Source organism: Xenopus tropicalis, chromosome 4 (genome assembly GCF_000004195.4).
Source record: "Xenopus tropicalis strain Nigerian chromosome 4, UCB_Xtro_10.0, whole genome shotgun sequence".
Classification (NCBI taxonomy): Eukaryota; Metazoa; Chordata; class Amphibia; order Anura; family Pipidae; genus Xenopus; species Xenopus tropicalis.
Window position 1 is genome coordinate 104,809,752 of NC_030680.2, and position 23,573 is coordinate 104,833,324.

The following is a 23,573-nucleotide window of genomic DNA, read 5'->3' on the forward strand; positions in this document are numbered from 1 at the left end:
GAGTGTGTTACCTGACTATTATGCATCCTAGTAACATGAGCAAACTTTGTCTCACTCCACTATCCTACAGCTAGCAACGTGCACCAAGCTTTTACTAATTTGTTAATATTAAGGTTTATACCATTCACATGTTATTGAACTATGCTTTAAGTGTCACTTTTCCTGTCTACATAACTAGTATGTAACAAAAAGTATGTTTAGTGGGGAATTTACAATACAGTATTTCTGGACATACTGAAGAGGACCAGTTGCATATTTTATGTACCGTATATACTCGAGTATAAGCCGATCCGAATATAAGCCGAGGTACCTAATTTTACCTAAGAAAACTGGAAAAACTTATTGACTCGAGTATAAGCCTAGGGTGAGAAATGCAGCCGCTGCTGCTAAGTTTTTTTTTAACTGTCTATACTGTCTAATAACTTCTATTTGTGAGAGTGCATCAGCCCTACTAAATAGATAGGAATTTGCAAATATCTACTTTCCTGCTATAATGCATTCACAAAAATATATGTCCTTCATATAAGTTTAATAAGCAGAATATGCATTTAGCATTTGAGCTTTTCACTTCCATTACCCAGAAGCAGAGAGTGAGAATCTCGCAAGACAGCATGCTACACATACTAATTAAGTGACATAAGCACACATGAAAGAAGTCGCCTGCTCAGTAGAAATGCTGCTTCTGCTGCTATGAGCAGAATAAAGGCAGAATCTCAAGAGCAGGCAGCCTGGCCAGTGTAGTGTATGTAGGTCTGTCCCAAGCCAGGGCCAGGGATACACTGATTCTGTATTACCAGAACTGGATATTGATGCAATTAAAGCTGCAGGTAACAGGCAGTAATATTGCACATGTGCAGCATTCACACCAGGTAGCAGCAACTCTGGAAACATGACAAGCGACTAAACTGCTCAACAGAACCGGAACCTGTGCGTGCAGAGCGTTTCCCTGTGCAACATTACGGCAATGGAAAGATTGCACAATGTGCCAGTGCGGAAGAGCCCTGCCTGCTGCCTCTCTGCTCTGCCCAAGCCGCGGGTTAGCGCTGCCTGTACGGACCTACCTGGGGAGGGGGGAATGGGGCGGCTCGGTCCGTGAGGCGGGGAGCGGCCAGTGCAAGGTATCGAGCAATAGCCGTATCTGCTCCGCCGCGTCCCAGCCTGGTGGTGAAGTTAGTGATGACTGGGGACTCGGACGTTGGTAAAACCTGTATTCTCACCTGATTTACAGAGAATACGCTCCCCTCTTACATCTCCACCGTGGGTGAGTTTGCTGGCTATCCGTGCAGCCGTGTGACCGTGCCTGGGAACTACAACTCCCACAATCCCTCAACGAAGGCAAAGTTACCGTATATACTCTAGTATAAGCCGAGAATACTTTTTCAGCACATTTTTGGTGCTGAAAAACTCGGCTTATACTCGAGTATATACGGTATATGTATGTGACCTGGTGCATGTGTAAAGATCTAAATGACCAGTGTTTGTATATAAATGATCAATTTATGATTCCATGACACTCTGCTATGAAGATGTGCATGGAATTGTGATGATGAGAAAACAGCATATTTAGTAGGTCACAAAGCATGTCATTGATGAAAATTATTCTGCATTTACCAATGTGCTTTTAGAAATCTGTGCTTTTTATCTGTGTTTTATCTTAAATAACTATATACTCTGTCCAAAAGCTTAATGACCCCCCAAATTACAAGGCATAAAAAGCTAATAGTTGAAAGAAGCACTGGGAAAATGATTAGGGCAATCTGATACCTATGAAATCATAGCTATTTATTTATTTTTATAATAAAGACATTTTACAACAAGCAGCTGTTTCTGTTTGTGTTGTGACCTTTTTATATGAGCTGTAGGCAATCATTGGTGAAAGTTCCCATTTAATAGCTTCTTTGTGTGGAACAGACTAACTTATGTAATACTGCTTGTCTGTAATATGATAGGCATTTTTGTAAATCCCTAGAAGCCTTTACGTGCAAACAATCAAATAACTCTGCTGGGGGGCTTGAGATTAGCCGTGTTGCTGATCAGAGGCTGACAAGCAGTGATAGCACTGGGCAGAAAGGAATGTAGGAGATAGTGAGGGCATTACAAATTAAAACCTATGTCTCTGACTGCAACAATTCTCTTTAGTTAAACGGAAACACATTTTCATATGTTCAGTTGGGAATATTGGGTAGGTACAGCTAAAGACAAAAGGCAAAGTACAATATGATGTCTATAAAGTTTACAGATATAAATAATATATATGCTGAATTGTGTATCAGGATAACCAGCCTGCGGCCCTTCTCTACTGTAATACAACATCCAAGGGAAGGGTCTCAAGCTGGATATCTCAAAAGTACCTAAACCACATATTCTCATTAATTGCTATTTCACTGTGTATCCTTTTATGCAGGTCCCTCCTTAAAAGGCCCACCTGACCATCAGGGTGAGTTCTATTATAATGACTATTTTTTTTTCTTTATAGCTATGTATATTTTGTGTATTGAACCTTTTTTGATATTTCGTCCCACTGTGTACTTGTAAGTAGATTGTTGGGATGGCAATAAAGTTTTACTTATACTTATTTTCCAATACATTCTAATTAGCTTTTCAAACATTCAAATACTAATTGAAACATTCACATACTAAAGGAGAGCTCCACCCAAGCACAACTTGAACTTTTTGAAAAGAAAACATAATTTCAAGCAACTTTGCTATATACATAAATTTAAAAAAAAATGCAGCCTTTTCATGATTTATAATGTAACAATACTGTTTGGAACAGTTACCTAAGCCTGGTCCCCTGTTCCCCTGCTGATCTGGCTGGCTACTTTGAGACTCAAATACAATGTAACAGTTGTCGACTGTCCTCAGCCTGCATCCTCTAAATCCCACAATCCCCTGCATATGTGATGTCAATAGGGAAAGGAAGCTGTGGAGAAATTGCTATAATTAATTTTAGTCCCTCCTCCCCTGCCAGGATTTCAAATAATGCAGAAAGAGAAGAACTGTTTTGCAGCTGGATTTCGACATATAAAAATTGTATTTATTCATACTTTTTTTCAAGTTGTAAACACATCTTTTCTGTGGTATCTACTTGCCCAACACTAAACATCACACCACTCCTGAATACTTACTACCCATCCATCTTGCATCATTCCACTGCTACTTTCCATAGTAACACAGTACGTTAGCTTGAAAAATGACACACGTATATCGAGTTCAACCTTTTATGTCTATATAAAACCTGCCTAACTGCAAGTCTATGCTGTTTCAAGTTTTATAAATGCTTTAAGGCTGTTTCTGCTTAAAATGTTAAGGGAAAAGGAAAGGTAAAAACTAAGTAAGCTTTATTAGAAAGGTCTATGTAAATACAGCCATTAGCACTTACATAAAAGAGAGTCCTCTATCAAAACAAAACACTGTCGTTCTTGTCTCCTTTTTTGAAACCATGTTCTTCAGTATCTGACTTCTCAGAAAAATCCTTCATTCCCAGGGCCAGAATCTGAACAGTTCTCTCCTCTCTCCCATCTCCTGCTTCCCCCTGCCCCCCCCGCCATAAGAATTCATAAAACTCACTTCCCCCACCCTTAGGAATGTGTAATCTGAGCTATAACGGCTAGACTACAAGCAGGAAGCTATGAAGACCAAGCTAAAATGGCAGCTGCAATCTTAAACAAACAGAAAGCTTCTAGGGCTCTTTACTCAAGTATGATAACGCTTTCTGCAGAATAAATATAGTGTTCTAGGTGGCACTAATGTGGTAATTACATTGGCAGTAAAATGCCAAAATGACTTTCCTTCTCCTTTAACTGTACTGTCATGTCTGATCCTTATGAATTGGGGTGGAAGAATATTTTAGGGCCTGAAGTCTGATCACTATCCTTTAGGACAACTTAAACAATGTAAATGTATAAAAAAAAAGAAACAGTGTGATTGTTTTGCCGCCACCAGTGTAGGAGAGCTCCGGTACCATCTTTTACCAACAAGTACAAGGAAACTGAGAAGGAACAAAATAATCAAAAATGAAGAAGATTGTTTTAGAGCTTTTTGGATAACAGGTTTCCAGATAATAGATCCCCTGCCTGTTTCTGTCTATACAAATCTAAATGTAGTTTCCTTTTAAATATGTCCATCCTTAGTATGTCAATAAAGGGTGTCTCTGACTTTTTTTGTAAAGGAAGTATTGTAGTTTTTTTTCTGGATTTCATTTCAATTGTGTATATTCATGCCAGATTTTAAGAACAATAGATTCTATTTTTGTGATTTCTGTCCTTTTCCTGACATCACTTATTTTACAAGCAATTCGTTCTCCACCTACAAATAGGAACAAAGCCAAGTAGGTTTTTATAGGTTAAAGAATAGGTTTGGCTGACATGGCAGAACACATGAAGGAATAAGTGATATTTCCTTAAATCATAATATTACTGTCAGTATTCAAATATCAGTTCTTTTAAGTTCTTATGCAGGTATTATTAGTTCTGCTTCTAAATGGTATGTGAACAGTGATTTCTTAAAGTTATAGGTAAGGAGTTGACCCATAAAAAAATAGACTTTCAGGTACAGCAAATGTAATTTATTGAGTTTCATGTAAATGCAGAATATTACAGTTTTATTGGCTGACTTGTGCACAAAGATTAAATTTTTTTAAATGTTTTTTTTGTTTCTTTTTTTAAAATCAGTTTTCTATGGCCTGGATACTCCGACAGTTGTAGGGATTGCATTTGCTGCATTCATTATTGGAGCACTATTAACTGGAGCATTATGGTTCATCTATTCTCACACAGGTAAGGAAAGAAATGGTATTAGTAGTTCTTACTGGGCCAGTTACAGTATTATGTTATGTCATATGTAATAAATATCTCTAAGTTTGCCTAAGTGCAGTAATGCAAACCAGCCACAAGGTATTTGCTTTTAAATAGATAACCAGTAAATGCTACCTACTGATTGGTTACTGTAGGTTACTACTTTTCTACTAGCATAGAAAAACTCAACATCACTAACGCATTTTTTTTCCTAAGACTGCAGTTTTTTTTTATTCTTAAGTACTAGCATATCTATGAAAACATAATTTTTGCCATGGAAAAAAGATCCCCCACAAACAAAAACCACCTTCATTGAAATTCTAGTGGGGAAAAAAATAAAATAAAGTTGCTTAAAATCTTCCAAGATAATTCCTATTAACTTCTAGAGAATCTCGGCAGCTTTTACTTGCTGGGTTTTTTAAAGCAAATTTTTGTGTTTTTTTCTTTAATAAATTTTGTCTGTTAAAGTTTTAAAAAAATTATTCAGGGTTTCTAAATCGGCCCCTTAGTGCTTATTACATAACACCAAGAAGTACATCCATGTATGTTATTTTACTAGATCATACAAATTACCTCATTTCAGAAATAGGGTGACCACTGGTCTATGGGTGGGGCCCCGAATGTGCACTGTGAATAAAGTCTAGTTCAATTTTACCATACTGGCTTACAAACATTATTGCCACATGTAAAGTTTCTTTGCCAGCCCTGAACAAAATGACTTGACTTGGGTATGAGTATAGGGGTTATATGCAAGTACAGTTGTTCTTGCATCTAATTTGCAGCAGAGTGCGAGTGCAACTGCGTTATATTGATGCATTGGTCGTAATTGCATCAGATGCAATTAAAATCCCCCTTGTGACACTAATGTCATGGTTGAGCTTGGAATTGCACTCTGCTATCTGCACTTGCGGTCATAATGACCTCTTATATGTGCAGATTGCAGACCACTTTAGAAAACCATAATAGAAGCAGAGAAAAAATAGGAAAAGGGAAATACCATAACAGGGAAAAATAAACAGGGATATATTTAAAAAGGGATAAAGTTAAAATGCACTTAAATGTGGTTTTTAAGTGGTGTTATGTTAATGGTGAATGTTCTCTTTTTGTTACCAATACTGAGTGCAACTTCTTTTTGCAGATTTATGGTTTTGAATCATCCCTAATGTAATAACTGTATGCCATTTTGTATTGTGTATGTGTTCCCTAGTATTCTCGACATATTCACACTCGCAGCAGGAAATTCAGTAGAAATAGGAAAGTAATTTGAGAGTTATAATGCAGTTACCACATTTGATATAAAATAAGAAGAGTTTTTTTTATCTAAGTTATTGTATAATTTTGGCTCGTATTGCACCTGGAATAGCTAAAGAAGGAGCAAATATCAAGCTTCTTTTTTACTGAGACAGAAGATTACAATTCTATAATTACATTTGTGTACTGGGCTGACAATTTCAGATAAAAAGGAAAGCTAAATATTTTGTTTTTATCCACTCTAGCCACGTAGCCTCACACTTAAAAATTCATTCATATCTATTGATGTCCAAAACAATGCTGTGTAGTGTTGCGTTTTCTGTAAATCCAGACTTAATCTGCATCATTTTATATCGCACCTATTGGATGACGACAAATCTGCTGTCTGCTCTTTGGCTTGTGATGCTGTGCAATCTTTAGTAAATCGTACAGCCAAGAAAACCAGCACATGCAGACTTCCAACCTAACCAAAATAAACAGTTGAATAGAAACATATATAATATACATTCTTCAGCACAGTAACTAACAAAATGAGTTCCACCCTTGTGGTTTATGGGCGTACATCCCTCATAAGGCAGTTGAATTATCTTACAACACAAATTGCTTCCTTCTACTTGAAGGCTTTTAATGGTTAAGGCATTATTCCCAAAATAGTGGAAAAAATTACTAGTATATTTGGTTTCTCTTGAAGGTACAGTACACATTTAAAAATTGTTTTCTAAAGACAGAATATGCAAGTTCTTAATATCTGGCATATTCTTATAATACACAAAAGCCTTGAATATCCTGTATCCTTATAAACAGTGCTTAGTGATGTCATCCATTAGAAACAGGGTCAGTGATGTAATTTCTTTCATGTGACTTACTGAAGCTTGTGTAGTACAATAAAAAATGTACCCTTTGGTGTAAACTGTGAGGATATTAGAAGATATGTTGGTGTTCCATGATGACCTCCATGAAACACTTGACCATTGGCCATGTGACTTTATATGGTCATGGAACTCCTTGGTAATATGCTTATATTTTACAATTATTCACTATATAACTGTTGAATGTAGAATAATATTATCTCAGTGTTTTCACATAGCTGTACCATTATAGGGACTGATTCATGATCGTTCAGTGTTTTTCTATTTTTACGTGAGATTGTTTTCCAAAATGAGGAACCAAATCCTGAAAATAAGAAAGTAAATAAAGAACTTGTATTTTCCTTTTGATCTTCTTGATAGGGCGGGGTTTATTTGCACATTGTAATCGCTGACATTGCTTTCAGTGAATGCTTTCAGTGACTTGTCCACGCCTGCTGGAATTACCCAAAACTATAGAGTGCACAGGCTACTTTCACCTATTCCTACTGAAGGCAATGCATGATAATGTACTGTGTTGTCATGACAGTTCCAGGGAAAACTCACGTCGGTAGCGACACCATTCATAAGCCTGTTTGTCAGCCACCAACAAAGTAGAAAAACTTTAGGGCAGGCACTTAGTTTGCCTCAATCTATTATTTTGTAACAGTTGCTTTGCATCCTTAAACTTTACTATGAAGCTATAAGCAGGAGCACGAGATGATTATGTCTAATCAAATCCCAGGTCTGTTTAATCATTCACAGCAAGTCACTTTGCTTTGCTTCCAAACCTCATGCAGACCACAGCACCAAAGTAGTGAATTTGTGGTTTGTGATGTCATTGCTGTATGTGAGGCGGAAATTTCATACATCCTCTGCTTCATTTCATTTATTTTTTTAAGAAAAATATGAAGTTGTATAAGTCTGTAATATATGGATGATCACTGGGGGCTTGTTCAAGGGTAGATGGAAATTTGTTTATATTATATATCTGCCAACTTTATTAATTGTACCCATTGTTATTATTACTAGTAATTAATGAATTAATAATTATTGCATGAAACTGCAGTTTCATAGTATGTGAAACCCTTTCAGTCTCCAGCCTTTCCCCCCCCCCCACTGTCACTTTGAAGCAGGGCTCCCCACTCTGGATGTATCTGTGTATGTGGATTATAGTTTTAAATCTGCACTGAATGAAGGTTGATTAGGAGCATCATTAGTGGGTAAAATGTATGTAAGGCTGTAGAGATTAAAACTACTGCTTGGAGAGCACCACATTGGTCTTAAGATAATTAATTATCCATTGCAAAACATGCACGGTAAATGAGCTATTGCATAATAAGTTCCATTAAAATATGCTATTTGATAATCCCACATGCAGAGGTTGGGTGATATCGGTTAAAAAAAGGAAAAATGTAACAGAGAAATAAATCAACTGATGATCCCCTCATTTCAACTTAGATGAACCTTTGCACCTCGCTGCTTCTCTGAACCCCCTTCTCCCAACCTCTCATCTAAACTGATTCACATCTGTTCAGAAGCGCTTCTTTGGAACTTGTGCAGATGTTACTGGAATACAGTTTGAGTCAGTCTGGGCAGTGCATGTGAGTTTCATATTTCTATTTCATTACACCACAGCTCAGGGACTGGAGAAGCGAGTGACTCTCTTAATTGTGCTGAGTGCTGGATCCTAGTTTTCTTAATAAACTGAAGGGCACCGCAGGATATGAAGTGGTTTACAGTATTGACTGAAAGCTTAAAGGCAATCTCCCTGCCAAGTGCAGAAATGAGATATATTACTGTAAATGTTTTCATATACCAACTTAAAATAATGTTTTTAGTAACCCTGGGTCTTCTGTTTCAACCAGGTATGTGTAAATGGAAAGTGTCTTTTTTGTTTTTTATTTTAATGAATTGCATTTAACAGGTAGAATTCGCATGGGGTCTAGGTTTGTTTTTTTGCTTCTACAACTTCATTCAAATTCAGATTCTTTAAACTTGAACTATAATCTATTATATGTAAACGTAATTATTTCCAACAGAAAATGGATCTTATATTGCCTGTTATTAGAGTGATATAAAGTGAATAAGCACCACTGTATTCCTTCTAGATGGCTTCTTCTGTTTCCATAATTGTTTTCTCTGCCAGTTTGTGTTTATTACTAACATTTAAGTTTGTTGTCACAATTAGGGTTTATATTGATTAATGATGTAGGAATCCTGCAAGTCTCTTGCACCATTGGGAAGCTAAGCAGATTGGTTTTGTATTTTATAACTGTTATTGCACTTAGAAGCAGGACTATTTGTTTCTATAAAGTCATTATCTTCACGGCAGCCCAGTCTTGATTGCCTTGCACTTCAGTTAGAAATAAATGATTTGGGGGACAGTGGCTGCATTTAAAGCAGGCAGTACCTGGGGCCGATAATCAGCCCTGCAAAGCAGGTTAATCAATCAGTGCACATGTACTCCTATATGCCTCAAGAGGATGCCCACCAAAATTTGAAAATAATTTGATCACCATTGTTGGACAAGCACAATATGAAAGGATGATACCAGCACACCTACCATAGTATATTACAGCACCCTTGCATATATATGCAAGGGGCCATTCTTAACTAATAAAGGGATCATGTCATGATTTTTATGGTGTACTTTTTGTTTCTAAATTACACTGTTTACATAGCAAATAATTCACTCGACCATTTAAACTTTTATTCATCAAATGAATTTTTTTTTAGTTGTGATATCGGTGTGTAGGCAGCCATCTCAGTGCATTGTGCCTGAGTCTGAGCTTTCAGAAGGAGCCAGCACTACACATTGGAACTGCTTTCAGGTAACCTATTGTTTCTCCTACTCCCATGTAACTTGAGGAGTCCCAAGCCGGACTTGGATTTCTTACTATTGAGTGCTATTCCGATATCTATTGGAAGTTGCTATCTTGCTGCCTTCCCATTGTTTTGCTGACTGGCTGCTGTGGGGGGGTGGGGTTGATATCACTCCAACTTGCAGCTCAGCAGTAAAGTATGACTGAAGTTTATCAGAGCACAGGTCACATAGCCATGAACTGATATGGCTGCCTACACGCCAGTATTACAGCTTATAATAATTAATTCAAGAATAACATTTTAAATGGTGAAGTGATTTATTTGCAATGTAAACAGTGTAATTTACAAATAGAAAGTGCACCATAAAAATCATGATCGAATCCCTTTAAGGTAACCTGTTTGGAAATGTTGTGTGTACTCTTTCTCTTAATAAAACTTTGGTTAAAAAATGATTAGGCAGGTATTACAGAAGTGCAGCTCCTTTATGTATTATCACATACTAATCTGTTGGATTAAGTTTCCTTGCGGGTGATGAGGCAGTGAATGAGGCTCCAGCATGAACAACAACCAGTATGAGGCTTGGGCTGAATGCTAATCAAACTGTTCTAGCTGCTGTCGTAACATAGCAGTATAACTGGCATTATTTATTCTACAGCTGACTTTGGTAGGAGTTTAAAGAAATTTCTTATGGATGGCATGCTCTTATGGTCATAGCTTCCTTGAAAGTGTAAAAACAAAATCACAGATTTTGATGAGAACGGGGAAAAAGCTGAAATTTTGAACTCTTATTTTTCATCTGTCTATACATCTGAGGAGCCAGATAATGAAGGCTTCCCTTGTAATATGCCCAGTTCTAGTAATTTAGCTACTGGCGCATGGGTCACTCGGGAGGAAATTCAAAAGAGACTTGAACATGTAAAGGTAAACAAAGGTCCAGGGCCGGATGGGATTCATCCCAGGGTATTAAATGAGCTGAGCGCTGTGATTGTCAAACCTCTTCACTTAATTTTTCAGGATTCATTGAGGTCTGGCATGGTGCCAAGAGACTGGCGGATTGCTAATGTGGTGCCGTTATTTAAAAAGGGATCCCGTTCTCAGCCTGAAAACTATAGGCCTGTTAGTCTGACATCAGTAGTAGGAAAACTTTTGGAAGGGGTAATAAGGGATAGGGTACTTGAATACATTGCAGTTCACAATACTATTAGTTTGTGCCAGCATGGTTTTATGCGTAACAGATCTTGCCAGACTAATTTAGTCACCTATTATGAGGAGGTGAGCAGGAACCTTGATGCGGGAATGGCAGTTGATGTCATCTACTTGGACTTTGCTAAAGCGTTTGATACAGTACCTCACAGAAGGTTAATGATCAAATTAAGGAATATTGGCCTAGAACATAATATTTGTAATTGGATAGAGAACTGGCTGAAGGATAGAGTACAAAGGGTGGTTGTAAATGGAACATTTTCTAATTGGACCAGTGTGGTTAGTGGAGTACCGCAGGGGTCAGTCCTTGGTCCTTTGCTTTTTAACTTGTTTATTAATGACCTGGAGGTGGGCATAGACAGTACTGTTTCTATTTTTGCTGATGACACAAAATTGTGCAAAACTATAAGTTCCATGCAGGATGCTGCCGCTTTGCAGAGCGATTTGACAAAATTAGATAACTGGGCAGCAAACTGGAAAATGAGGTTCAATGTTGATAAGTGCAAAGTTATGCACTTTGGTAGAAATAATATAAACGCAAACTATCTACTGAATGGTAGTGTGTTGGGGGTATCCTTAATGGAGAAGGATCTAGGGGTTTTTGTTGATAACAAGTTGTCTAATTCCAGGCAGTGTCATTCTGTGGCTACTAAAGCAAATAAAGTGCTGTCTTGTATAAAAAAGGGCGTTGACTCAAGGGATGAGAACATAATTTTGCCCCTTTATAGGTCCCTGGTAAGGCCTCACCTTGAGTATGCAGTGCAGTTTTGGGCTCCAGTCCTTAAGAAGGATATTAATGAGCTGGAGAGAGTGCAGAGACTGCAACTAAACTGGTAAAGGGGATGGAAGATTTAAACTATGAGGTGAGACTGTCGAGGTTGGGGTTGTTTTCTCTGGAAAAGAGGCGCTTGCGAGGGGACATGATTACTCTGTACAAGTACATTAGAGGGGATTATAGGCAGATGGGGGATGTTCTTTTTTTCCCATAAAAACAATCAACGCACCAGAGGTCACCCCTTTAGATTAGAGGAAAGGAGCTTCCATTTGAAGCAGCGTAGGTGGTTTTTCACGGTGAGGGCAGTGAGGTTATGGAATGCTCTTCCTAGTGATGTGGTAATGGCAGATTCTGTTAATGCCTTTAAGAGGGGCCTGGATGAGTTCTTGATCAATCAGAATATCCAAGGCTATTGTGATACTAATATCTACAGTTAGTATTAGTGGTTGTATATATAGTTTATGTATGTGAGTGTATAGATTGGTAGGTGTGGGTTAGGTGTGCTGGGTTTACTTGGATGGGTTGAACTTGATGGACACTGGTCTTTTTTCAACCCTATGTAACTATGTAACTATGTAACAGATGTATGTGATGTATTATGTTCATAAGCAGAATTTTGAAAATATGTTAATGTTTTACTTTGCTAATTGTGTGTTGTCATTGTATAAAGTGGTGGTGGTGGTATATTGGCAGAAAGGAAAGTTTCATCAAAACAACTGGATTTTTCTCACAGGATAGAACTGTTTAGTAATGTCTGTTTTCTAAATAGGCCTATTAGGTGGTGGGTGGATATGCTAACTGCCATCTGAATTAGCATGACACTGTTCATGCCGTTGGCATTTTTGAAATCACCATTTGGCTGGATACTTAGCAGTAACCTATTTTTATAAGGACCATCTGGTTATTTATATGTGTTTGTATGTTTTTTTGACTATGTTTTTTGTTTTTTAAAATTTTTCTTCAAGAAATAAGTTGTAGAAAGAGCTACCTTTTACTCTTATAAGATAGAGAATGGGAGTATTTGGTTTGGCTTTTACTACTTTATGCGTTTTATTTATACATATATATATATATATATATATATACAAAAATACAGCTCTATCCCATGAATCAATCAAAACTAATTGGGTGCACGTAGGTGAGTGGCTTGTAATGTGTATAGTATATATATATATATATATATATATAGATAAACGGAGAGGAACGGCACTCACAGGGAATTTTCACAACAAGGACATCAACAAGCTTGTAGAAAAGGGAGGTTCTTTATTAGTCCGACGTTTCAGTTCCTTCAGGAACTTTCATCAGGGACATTCCTGAAGGAACTGAAACGTCGGACTAATAAAGAACCTCACTTTTCTACAAGCTTGTTGATGTCCTTGGTGTGAAAATTCCCTGTGAGTGCCGTTCCTCTCCGTTTATCTACAGATTACTACACTGTCCTGGCACCCAGGTAGCGTCTCTCACTTTTGGTGTGCAGCTTATGAACTGTTTATATTTATATATGTAGGGGTTTACCAAAAATGGGCCCTTAGGACAGGAACCCCTAGGACAGGCCACAGGGTGGTGATAGTAAACAGGGACACTGGGAGGACTGGGTGGTTAAACAGTTAACAGAGTGTATACCTGCAGTTCGGGATATGGCCACAGGGTGGTGCATAGGCCCATATAAGGGGATGCAGCCATGTGCTGTGGGTCAGACATTTTGGGGACTGCTCCAGTAAGGAGTACCCCAGGTACAGCTTAGTGTTAGAAGTTCTATAATAGATTGCTCTAGGAGTAATATGTAGGACACTAGGAGTTTAGCATGGGCGGACATTGCCCCTCCAGGAGTGGAAGTGAGGTTAAGACCTCCCGGCATTACATCAGCCGGAATGCAGGGCCATAAGTGGTTAGGTAGGTGGACAAGGTCACCGCTAATCCAGGAGGCTGGATCTGAGGGGGCTTAGGCGTGAGTACCGGGGTGGGCTGCCTGTGGTGAGGCTGCCTAGCGTGAGTACCGGGAAGGACCCCAAGAGGGGGTGCCTTCTGGCGTGAGTACCGGGGAGATCACCTAGAAGGAGACACTTGGCGTGAGTACCGTGAGTTGCCCAACAGGAGAAAGCACTCAATGAGTAGTGAGGAGATAAAGCCCTGCATTACTGTATGAAATGATATGTGCCACTCCTGGAGAGGTCCTGCCCTAATAAACTGATTCATCTTATTCATCATACTCCGTGTGTATCTGACTATTTCCTGCACAAGGATCACCTACCTGCCGGTAAGCTACTACCCCAGGGAGGGGCAAGGTACTGGGGGCTGTGTGTGGTTCCCAGGCAGAGGTACTAGAGACTGTTAAGTTCCCAGGGGGTGGATTATAGCTCCACAACACCATCCCTGGGTGGAGGCACGCCTTTAAGGGAGAATCCCTTGTTAACCCCCATAGTAAGCGGGGGCTCAGGACTCCTGTAGCGCCAAGGACCAGTAATCAGCAGGTAGCAGCACAGAATAACCAAAAGTGGGCTACATATATATATATATATATATATATATATATATATATATATAAAGAGCGTATTATATCTGCATCTAGCTGCAGTCTTGTGACCCTGAATATGTAGGGCAAGTTACCCTCTAGCTGAACAATATAGTTTAAAAAAAATGAATGAATTAGTTGCAAATATATAGTTTAGAATGAATGAGGATCGTTAAATGCTAGCAACCAAAATATGTTATTCACATTAGCAGATGGCATATGAGTCATGACATGACTCGGAACTATCTCTTAATTAAAGTAATGGGTGGTGTTTCCTTTGACATGTGGAGATGGTGTCTCTGTGACTCATTTACTTGAACAGAATCTGGCCAAAAGGGACAATGTTAAAAGGCTTGTTTCTCTCATAAATACACATAATATCCAAAATTAAAAATAAGCAGAACTGTCAGACTCTTAAAAGAAAGAGTATTGGTTGTTAGGACACTATGGGATGCTGAACATAATTTGTTAGTAATTGCGCAACTAGTGAATTATTATGAGCTTGTTAATAACCATCATCAATTCTGCCATCTGCATGTTGATGATCCAGTTGTGACAGTTTAGGTACCCTGGGACACGCCTCGGGCCGTTAAAGGACAACTAAACCCTAAAAAGGAATATAGCTAGAAATGCTATATTTTATATACTGAATTTACTGCACCACCCTAAAGTTTCAGCATATTAATAGTAGTAGTGATCCAGGTCTTTACACTTGTCACAGGAGCTGCCCATCTTTGATTCTGTTAGAAGTATCTGCAACACTCGCATGCTCAGTGTGCTCTGGCCTATCATATAAGCTGATGCAACGGGATGATTATTACATTCTGATACTAATTGTACTGGTACATTCTATATATACTGTATATATTGAGTCAGTCCCTAAGCTCAGTAACTGACAGCAGCACAGAGCATGTGCAATGAATCAGCAGAAAAGAAGATGAGGGGCTACTGGGGGCATCTTTGGAGGCACAGAACTTCCCTGGGCTGTGATTGCCATTCGCTGGTACAGAACAACAAAATATAATGATAAAGATAACATTTCTAGCCTACTTTTTCATTTAGCTTAAGTTCTCCTTTAAGCTGCGTGCATGTGCATGTACACACAAGTTGCAATACCAGTGCATACAAATCTTTATAGTTTTTGTGCCCACCCATCTGTCTGATCTCATAGTATCGTATACATTGGTTCCTGCTATATTGCTCCATTTACATTATTGCAACAAAAGGAAAGCCATCATAAGTCTTGCCCCAAATGCATACTATACAAAATATATTTCCATTTCCTGAGTTACTGTCTATTTAGAAGAGTATATAAAGTACTAAACTTAAGTAGTTGCAGTGCATGCATTAAATGGATTATTTTATACAAGCTACCACAAGTATACATATTAGTTTTATTTCTAATCTCTGTGGGTGGAATGCTCTGGATTATGTTCTTTTCCCATAAATCAGTAAGTGCTATTACTAGTGTAAGGTTATAAAATATTTTCCTTTGTCTACTAATAATCATTTTAACCTTTAGTCCATAAATTTCAGTTTCTTCACCCAAAGTGCTCCGTTTACTCTTAGCTGGGTGTTCCTGTAATCCTTACATAAAATGGGACATGGATAATGGACTTTTTCCATTGGTGTGTGGTCTCATGTCATTGGGTGCATCATTAGATGTAAGATTATTGATAGGGGGATACCCTAATCTAGCCTTACCATTTGCTAGACGCTCTGCGTCTGCTTGAAAAGAAATTGTTATATGTGACAAAAATCGATTCTCCAGCTAACATTTTTTAGTGCCTGGTTTAGCCCCCACCACTGACTTGATGACTAGGCAGCTATGGAGAAACCAAAGCCATGATGGATTAAGCAACTGCCACTCCCTTAGCTTAGTTAACCAATGGATTTGCCTGATGTATGATATATAACTGACAGTGAGTACATTAGATTTATGTATGAATTGCCAATTAGTTATTATATATCAAAACTTGTATTATATTTAATTCGACTTCAAAGGATGTTTAAGGAGAGGTATATTATGGATAATGAGAAGGGGAGAGAGGAAACAGGAAAATTATATAATCATATAATAAGGAGTTGCTGAAATTCTTTATGGCAGCCACCCTATTTTATTTTTTTAAAGCAATTGGGGCAGTGCCTGCTGTCTAAAGGAGGCCAGACTCCAGGTTTGAAAGCAGTGTTTCATAATAACTACCTTGGAACACTACTGTTGTTTTGTGAGAATGCCACATGCGTTTTTGACAGCTGGGATACCCATTTGTGAGCTGTGCTGTCTGGAACATCTAATTGACACATGCCACAAAAATGTCTCCTATCTGGCCCCAGCCTAAAGGATACGTGTTGTAAACAATGGGTTACAAGTTGGATCTATGACATTTGTGACACACTGTTCTCTTATAAAGATTGTTAGATTCTCTGTTGTACACATAACTAGTATGTTGCATTCTGAGAGAGTGATTTACAAAGGGGAGGGCAAGGTGCAAATTTTGTTAAAGACCGTTGTGTGTTTTTTGCCCACAATGCACCTACACTACCCTATGTTTGGTTATTGAGAGTTTGACAATTGGATTACCAGAGCACAGATACTCCCTCTACATAATGGACTTTTAATTATCTGTACACTGCCTAATGAGCTACCCCCCAATGGCTAAACATGGAGTAGCTTCAGTTTCCCTGTTTGCCATGTTTAGCTTAAGGGCTCTGGCACACGGGGAAGATTAGTCGCCCGCGAACAGGGAGTTAATCGCGGGCGACTAATCTTCCCCGTGTGCCAGAGCCCTAAGACGTAACAAATAACATAGGTTTTATGTAACTAAAACAGTAGATTAGCCCCTGAGGAAGTCACATGCTTGTGACGAAACGCGTTGGGCGGACCTTAGTAACGGGCGCCTGTAGTTCTGTCTGGATGGGCGCAGCTTAGTGACGTCAAACTAAGCGCGCCTTAGCTTAGCTCGAGGGGGAACGGCGCAGATACGCGAGGTTGGGGGAGTGGGGAGGAAAGTGGTTACAGTGCGGCTAGCAAATGCCGATTAAGGGACTGGATGTTGTGTATTTTATATTGGTGGTGGCGTGATTGAGATGCCACGTGGATGCTTGTTTATTTGGAACAGAACAGGCATCGCCATGATTCAGCAGCAAAAAACTGTGCTGTAAATTGTTTAATACGAATCTGAGTTGGGTACACAGCCTGGGGGAGGGAGAAAGCTGTAGGGCAGCGAATTGGGGGATAGGGACCAGGCTGTGTGGATAATTCGGGTAACTATATACCTCGCCTAATTGCTAGCTTCCCTAACCCCTGATAGACCCCCAACCTGTGACTTACTGTTGACTGTGCGTTCTGACCTAAAAGAAGTGGTTTCCCCTATACTGTGAGCAGCTATAGAACTAAATATAGGCACCTTGAGTGGTGGAATGACTTTATTTAAAACTGTTGGAATTAATAGTAAATTGGCCTGAATATGAGATGAACTGTTGGGAACATCGGGGCAATTTTCTAATGAGAATAATATAAATATAAACTCCGCACTCATAAAGAATTGTTTTTAATAAATCATTGATTTTTTTCTTAGTAATTGTGGATCCGATTTTATGAAGGAGTGATTCCTCCCTATTTTTAAATTGATTAAATTAAAAGTTATATTTTAATTGCAAAAGGCACCAAATGAAATTTTGTAGGTTTATTTAAAACAGTAGATTAAAATTATATTCAGCACAAGCCATTTCTTTTTGTCCCTCTTTCCATTTTCAAAATATTGGGAGGTTTGGCCTTATTGCAGTGATCCCCAACCACTGGCTCAGGAGCAACATGTTGCTCACCAACCCCTTGGATGTTGCTCTCAGTGCCCCCAAACCAGGTAGTTCATTCTGAATTCCTAACTTGGTAGCACATTTTGGTTGAATAAAAACAAGATTTACTACTGGTAGTGTGCATAAGATGGTACCTAATAGCCAATCTTAGCCCTTATTTGGCTCCTCCATAAACTTTTATGGTGCTTGTGTTGCTCTTCAACTCTTTTTATATTTTACTGTGGCTCTCAAGTAAGAAAGGTTTGGGACCCCTGCCTTATTGTATCAGATGTTGTGTCATTTTTGCTTTGAGGCCAGGGAGTTCTTAGCCAGGGGCTGCCAATAATCTCTGCTGGACTAATCTCAGAATCTTCTAGTGTAGAGGCTGCACTCTCTATTGTCATTATTCTTTATACAGGGCTGACTGTATAGTCAGTGCTTTACAGGAGCAGCAAATCATGTATATTGCTTTAGGTAGTAGCAGACCTAGCAATGGCCCTGGCAGAAGTCAGTTTTACTCCAGGCCTCCAAGCAGAGTCAGCTGCTTCTACCTGGGGAAAAAAACTGACTAAAATATTGGTACCCTCTAATGAATTAGCTTTTCCTTTTAAATGGTTTAATTTTTCCTTAGACAGATCAATTTTTGTACTTTGAATACATGAATGTTTTACAATTGGATCCCTAATATTACAAATAATGTAACTGCAAAATGTTACTTCAGATTGATGATGGATGAATCTGCTAACAAAAACGCACACTTATGTCTAGCAATTTAGCATCCCTAATATGTAGAGAACTCACCAGAATAAAAAGAATAATCCAGGTGCTCCAACCCAAACCCTCAGCTCAAGGGAACAAACAAGTTGTTAACACAGGAACAGCAAAAAAAAAAATAGGGGGGCACTCCGGAAATCCAAAAGACGGGCCATTTGAAAAGTTAAAAAGCAAAATCCAAGCCTTCTTAGGGCAAATCCAGGTGCCGGGCCACATCATATGCAAATTAGTATTTGGATTTGGCTCTGGATTCGGCCAAATTCTGTGTGAAAGATTTAGAATTCAGCCAAATCCCGAAAATAAGGATTTGGTGCATCCCTACGTAACTTAAAATGTTATATTCAAAGGAATTAATTTGCTTTGCAGAGTGTTACTGGCTAATTCCCCTTATGAGTAAAATAGCTGTATTGTTAGGAAGGTAACGTAACACATTCCCATACTTGTTTTTCTCTCATGTAAGCCAGACACTCATTGCAACCTTCTGTGCAAATATCAAGTATTTCATAGTGTCTGAAGTACAAACTAGATGATCTACTCTAAAAGCAAGATCAACTTGTGGACTTTATCCAAGTAGCAAAAGGTTCATATGATAACAAAACAAATGACCTAACATGCTTTTAATTTTCTGAAGCCAATGAATGCTTTAAAATAGGCAAGAGGTAAAATGTCATCGTGTCTTGACAGTCCAAAACTAAGTTTTGCCTACAGAAAAAATTCCACATCTTAAAATGTGTTTACTGCAAGCGTAAGAATAAAACCATCCTCAGAACCATGGCAACATCACCTCTTCATTCATCTTAAGCATGACAGCCAGATTACTTTAGCATCCAGTTATTTAGCCAGATTACTTTAGCATCCAGTTATGCATTGGCCGGACACTGCTCCAGCTGTGCACTTCACAATGATAGAAGATCATATTTATAAATAACCATAAATTGTTAGAGAATCTTCTCATATAATAATTAATACCGTTATTTAAACCCACATTTGTGCAGCGCTTTGCGTGAGGGTACAACAACTGACATGCAAAGTGAAACAATTAACAAAAGGAATTAAAAGGGCCGTATACATTTTTATTCAGATTTGTTAAACTTGAGCACAATAAAGGGTGATAGAACCTTCGATCTCCATTCACTTGAAAGTTAATCATCTAAGCCAGCATTGTGCACTTACAGGTAGGACAATTATCGCTCGAAAACACGCCAGACCTGCAGTTTCCATGGAATGCAGGGGCAGTGCCTTAAGGGAAAACAATCCTGGTACTGAGTGAACTGTACCAGGGTGAATTTAGTTACCCAAGAACATGACTACAGCAGTGATGTTTACTCATAGCAGCTCCAAATATCATTGTTATGTAAAGTAAAATAAATATTTGGGTTATTTTGATTATTCTGACAAAGGGATTTTTTTAGTAAAAACAGCTCAAGAAATAATGGTTATCTCTGTAGCTCAGTGTAAAATAGAATAGAACAATAACCATTTGGCATACAGTACATTTGTGGTATGCAGTGGTTTATTGTTTTAGCTAATGGTGATTTTACATAAAATAAATTTGTTTTTCTAAAAACCCCACATGTATAGAGAAAACTGCAATTATTCTTATAGGTAAAAAAAATCAGTCTTTTTTTTCCAGGAACTAGTTTCAAAAATGTAAATGATCCAAGGCCCTGTTCCTTAGCCTTGGGTCCCCAGATGTTGCAGGACTACAATGGCAAGAATTCTTTTACAAATATTTAAGGGGAAAGCATTCTGGGATTAGTCCACCAACATCAGAGGCCCAAGATTAAAGTACAGGAATCTAGAGAGGGGTGGGGTACTTTTGACACCACAATTGTATTTGATTGTACCTGATTCTATTTTCTGGGCACAGGGAAAATGTATCAGGTTGAAAACCAATGTCTTTCTTTTCACTTTCTGTCATCATCTGTATCAGGTATATGTTTACTCTTACATTTGTTTATTTTGGACTGTATATTGTAGGAAGAAGGTGACTGGGTGTTAAAGATGTTTTAAGAAGAGCTCAGAAAATAACTCATAAATGTTAATTCACAAACAACAGGGAAAACTATTAGCTATTAGCAATTTCCAACTTCTTGCACCTCCTTAGCAGCTTTATTTATTGCTTCTATAGTTGCACTATAAGAAAAAATATTATAACAAACTGACTAAATCTTGAGAATGGGCTTTGCCCGAAACATGTAGCAACACACCAATAAATACCACTTGCAGCAAAGATCTTCGGTGCCAGGTGCCCTCCAGTTTCCAATATAACATTAGGGGCAGATTTGTTAATTGTGAGATGAAAGCTCACCACAGAAAATTTCACACAGTTTCTGTTCATTCCTATGGGATTTTTAGAAGCTTATTTATCAAAGTCTAATGAAGTCTAACTTCCATCTATTGATAAAAAAAAACACTTTTAAAAAGGAATGAATAGAAAATGGGAGCGTCTTTCTGTGGTGAGCTGTAATTGCATATTTTGATAAATCTGCTCCTAAGTCTTGTAAAATATATAACGTTCAGTCAGAAATGCCATTTCTCCTCCTCTCCTTCTTCAAAGTGGTTTAAGGTGCTATTGAGATTTGTTACTACAGACTGTGCATCCAGATGTCCAGTGCAACGAACAGCCCTTTGTACTTAAGTGATATTTTCCAGAAGTCTGAATCTACTAAGAGGGTTTTTGTAAATTCTGATTAAAAATACTCTGAGGGCATCAGACTGTGTTTGGCAAATGGAAAAGCAAATGCTCAGACTTCCTGGACAGGGAGTAACATCAGGAAAGTGCCAGAGGATGAATAATAAAGTACACAAAGTTGCATCCAGCTTGTTTACAGCGCCTGTAAATCTTGTGTTTGTTTTCTTGCTCGGCCTTTATTATGTTTTTAGTGCTTTAAATTTAGTGCAGCAAATTGGGCTTAATTAATCCTTATTAGGTGCTTAAGATATGGGCTCTAGTATGGTTAGAACTAACCATATGTTCAGAATATTCCTTGTTCCTTTTTACATGGGAACTTCATTCACATGACAAAATTGTGGCGGGTGTTTTGTTGCAGTAACATGCAGTCGATCAATCAACACGGCACTGGAAATTTGCACATGGTCAGTAACCCATCAGTGATCGGATTTATTTAGCCAGCTGCAGGTAAAACAATGAATACAACAACAACAGTTTGATTGGTTGCCATGGGTTACCACCCACAGGCAATTTTGCCCAGTTTTAATAAATGACCCTTATGTCCACGGGTGTATTAAATATATTTGCAATGCAGTCAGGGACAGCAATAGAGGTAAATGGACAATATACCCCTTTTCCAACATTGGTTAAATGAATAGGGCTTCTTTTATAATTTGTCGTTCTTTCATATTATTAATATTAATCATATTAATACCGCCTGTGCCAGCATTGTACCAATGTGCTACCAAGCCAAGTCATGTGACATCCAGTGACATCCAGTCAGTGGACTGTAAAATCCAGTGGAGATGGAGCCAGTTAGCTACTAATAAAACAGGGATGTTTATGACTGAATGGACAGATTGTCACTATGGCTATGGGGTCACACTGCTGAGGTTTCCCATTTTTTTAGGGTGATGAGGGTGGGAGGACAATCTTGCTGGCTGATTACAGCCCCAGTTGTTTATACTGTGTTTGTGGTCATTGACTATTGAGGTAAGTGATTAAATCAACCACAACACCTCTTGTTCAGAAATCACAAGAAAAAAGTAAATCTCAACATTTTAAGCAGCAATAACATTTTTATTCTTGGGTGGTTAAAAGCATCATGTTCTTGAGCCTGTTTTGGTGCATGTCCTAATACCCAATTTAACTTTCTAAAAGCAAAATTAATGTTTAATTTGCTTCTTTTTATGCTGGGTGGGTTTCTCTTACTAAATATAACCATGTTTTAATTGCATGTTGCAAACATGCATTACTCTTTACTTTGTAAGGCTTTCCCATCCTCATAATCACTCTGTTTAGTTCTGTAAAAGGCTCATAATCCTACACTGATGTAAACAGTGTTTCATATTTTTAAATGTACTCAGCCATAAATCAGGCCAATATTGCTGCTTTCCTATTCAAGCACATAAATTACTTTTTCAACTTTTAAGAAATTTAAATACTTTTCAAAATGGATCTACATTATTAAAAATGTTGTTGATACGTTTTCCACTTAAATAGGCTGTGTACTGCTTTTATCCAGTTAAGACATTCCAGGTCCCAGGTCTGGCATGACTAGATTCACATGGAGAGGTCTGTATGCCCCTCTAACTTTCCAGAATTCTCTTATGTTTTTTAAAAAATGTTATCTAAACATGTCAGTATACTGCTGGCTATTTTTTGTCTTGTTAAACAAAAATGTAGTTTCTTTAGAAACTCTGTTTCTGGTTTATGATACTTTTGGGTAGAGGAGGATATAGAGTTTTAACCCTACATGATTCACTACATAATTAATTTTTTTTGTGATTTGGCAGCACCATTTTTTATTGTACAGCAGTTTAAATGCTCTCCCAGCTTTATAGCCAGCAGCCCAACATAGAGGAATGTTAAGGCAAGCGTTATTGTTGCTTTAGTGATAGGAGGCAGCGGACCTAAAACAAGCAGAGAGGATAAGAAAAATACACTGTTTGTTGCCTTCAGCTCAGCAGGAGAATGTTGGGTCCGTTCTCAAGTTGCAGTACAGTTGTGATTAATGTGATCCACTTAGCTGAGACTCCTGTGTTATAGCTAAGGTTTCACTGACCGCCCCCATCCCCCCTCCATAAAAAAAATAAAATAACAGTGTTGAGTGTCAAGC

At 38.2% G+C, this 23,573-nt stretch overlaps 1 protein-coding gene across 4 annotated transcripts in view; it reads left to right on the plus strand.

The window, feature by feature from the left end:
* tgfbr3 (transforming growth factor beta receptor III) overlaps window positions 1-23,573 on the plus strand; it is a 119,398-nt gene that overhangs the window by 87,507 nt on the left and 8,318 nt on the right. For all 4 annotated transcript variants that reach the window (XM_018093619.2, XM_004913724.4, XM_004913725.4 and 1 more), the window contains 2 exons: window positions 2,405-2,437; window positions 4,674-4,778. In XM_018093619.2, coding sequence (XP_017949108.1) covers window positions 2,405-2,437; window positions 4,674-4,778 — 138 coding nt within the window. The remainder of the gene's footprint in view (window positions 1-2,404; window positions 2,438-4,673; window positions 4,779-23,573) is intronic.